Source organism: Merops nubicus, unplaced genomic scaffold, assembly GCF_000691845.1.
Source record: "Merops nubicus isolate BGI_N331 unplaced genomic scaffold, ASM69184v1 scaffold8338, whole genome shotgun sequence".
In the NCBI taxonomy this organism is placed as follows: Eukaryota; Metazoa; Chordata; class Aves; order Coraciiformes; family Meropidae; genus Merops; species Merops nubicus.
In genome coordinates this window covers 1-2,420 of record NW_008623585.1, presented here as the reverse complement: position 1 = coordinate 2,420, position 2,420 = coordinate 1, and the positions used below count along the sequence as shown (strand labels likewise).

Here is a 2,420-nt window from a genome sequence, read left to right as displayed (position 1 = left end):
CATTCCTGGCAAAACCTCCTCTCTGGTAACGGCAACAGAATAAATTTCTTGTACCTTTAAACACAAAAGACAGCAGGGCATAAACTTTGAAAAAGCCTCTATAGAAGATATGGAGGGGAGATATGAAGGGGGTTTTGTATTTTTTTAGACATTTAAACAGGCAATGTACTTCAAGCTCAAACTCTGCTGCCTAGATGTGAATGAACCAACATGAAAAATATGCAAAGGATGCTTTGAAAAGCGTGTAATATGCTGGCCAAATATACTGAGAGTCCCTGTAAAATAACCAGATCACAGACTGAAGACTCTGTATCAACCACCAGCAAGCAGTCCTGTATGTTTATACACAGAACTTGGACATTCTTTTTCACCGTATTACCTTTGCTGCTTATCACAATGTTAAGCCTGTTACGGTTGCACGCTAAAATCAGGCATAATTTTTTGAACTGCAGATGCTACTGACCTGTTGTTAGCATGCTATGAGCACTAACATAAGAAGGCTATGCATACCAAACACACACACACACAAAAACCAACAAAAAAACAGTTCCTGGGTTGAAAATACCATGCTCTAATTAGATGTTTCATACCATTTTCCCACTGCAGTCAACCAGTCTGTCCTTTTCCAAATCCCTGTCATGTTTGTGTATCTTAAAAATCCTGAAATAGCATCTCTGCATTCCGAATACCCAAACATATTACTTTTTATTGCAAAAAATATACATAACAATACCTTTCCACATTCTGTCTGTGTGTAAAAGAGGGCTGATGATTTCTATTATATTTCTCACGTGCTGCAAGCCTAGTTTCTGACACCTGTAAAATTTACGTATATAAAAAGTTACAAAATGAACACGTATCTCTGTGTATTGTATATTAAATCTCAATATTAAACAAAAAGGCATCATCAAATATCTCATAGTTACTCTGCACAGAAGAATTATCCTATTCTTTGGATTGCTGTTTCAGAAGATCATGCCTAACTGCAGCACAGAGGCATGCTGCAAAAAACCACAAGTCTCTCACTGTGAATTTAAACTGCAAAAAATAAATAGAAGCATTTTGTTCTTCTACCACAAGTAATATTCGGGGAAAAACTCAAAGCCTGATCATGAGGAAGACAGAGAAAGGTATATTTTCCATTAATGCACGTCAGCAGTTCCACTCCCTCTGAAGAACTATGATCTGACCCTGAACAACTGATAACAACAGAAATGTTGCCCACGTCTTTTGTGTGTCATTATTTTGAAAGCACAACAGCTCCTCTCCGAATCTTCTACTTTGCTCCCACAAGACATACTTATGGCTTCACAGTTAACAGAGTTTCAAGACATATGCACAAAACTTATCCAACTGGTTTGTTTAAAGGGAAGACAGTAAAATTATACTGAACAAAAGACATGATACAAGTGGCATTCAGAATGAAATTTTACCAGGAATACTGTTTAAATCCACACAGCTGATTAAGGACCTAATTTTCCCTTTATACAATTGTTCAGTAGTAACCGGCACAGCAGTGAAGCAATTATGAACCCAACACTAAATTCCAGCCTGCCAACCTGCTGACAACAGTGACCACAACACAAAATACTCATCTAGGAAATGGAAAAATTAACACAAAATCCAGCTGACAAAAACTGCAGTAAGCTCTCTGTGAATACAAATAAATCCCAATGTTGTTACCCTACAATTATCTGATGAAAGTTCTTTAGGCAAAGAGAAATTGCAGCAGACATTCTGAGACTACTGAGCATCATGATGATCCGAACTGTCTCCTACTCTCTACATCCCATTGCTTGCCTGTATCCACCAGATTTTCTGTTTTAATTGTGAGAGATGAGGACATCTTGGCACCAGAACTATCCTATTTTCTTCAACACTAAATAGTATTGTCAAACTTCATAACCTGAATACCTAGCTGAACTTGAATACCTAGCTGTTTTGGCAATACAGTAATAAATGCCCATTTTGGTAAAAAGGTACACAGCGTTCCTTGAGAGTTATACTTTTAACACGTCCTCCTGGCAGGAGTAAGTGCTCCCCTAAACATAAACTATTAGACAAAGTTTACAAAACAGCAACTGTACAGGTTTCCAGAACAAAGTGTACTTTATTTTTTCAAAATTTTTGTTAAATGGAGGAAAAACATTCCCGGTGTTTACAATAGTCTTAAGTGGTACTCTCTTACCTTCTCATCTTCCCACTGGAAGAAGTTACAATCTCTTCTATCCCTACAAGCTGAACAAGCATAAAACCTTCTTCCCTCCCCTTTTCCTTGGCTGGTCTTTACAAACAGAAGAGCAGGACCTAAAGGACAAAGGTAATTAATTACACGACGAGACCCAGGACACCAACAGACCCATCTGAACGCCCCCACCGTCAGCTTCCCCAACACAGCGTCAGCAACGGCTGCTGCAAAA

The 2,420-nt window shown here is 38.3% G+C and overlaps 1 protein-coding gene across 1 annotated transcript in view; it reads right to left on the bottom strand.

The window, feature by feature from the left end:
* The window catches only part of ZCCHC4 (zinc finger, CCHC domain containing 4), a gene marked incomplete at its 5' end in the record, with an annotated part of 11,791 nt that extends 9,428 nt beyond the window's left edge, over window positions 1-2,363 (bottom strand). The window contains 3 exons of the mRNA XM_008945118.1: window positions 1-54; window positions 734-816; window positions 2,189-2,363. The exon at window positions 1-54 is cut by the window's left edge and continues 243 nt beyond it. Of these exons, the coding sequence (XP_008943366.1) occupies window positions 1-54; window positions 734-816; window positions 2,189-2,363 (312 nt within the window). The remainder of the gene's footprint in view (window positions 55-733; window positions 817-2,188) is intronic.
* Window positions 2,364-2,420: the final 57 nt, after the last annotated feature.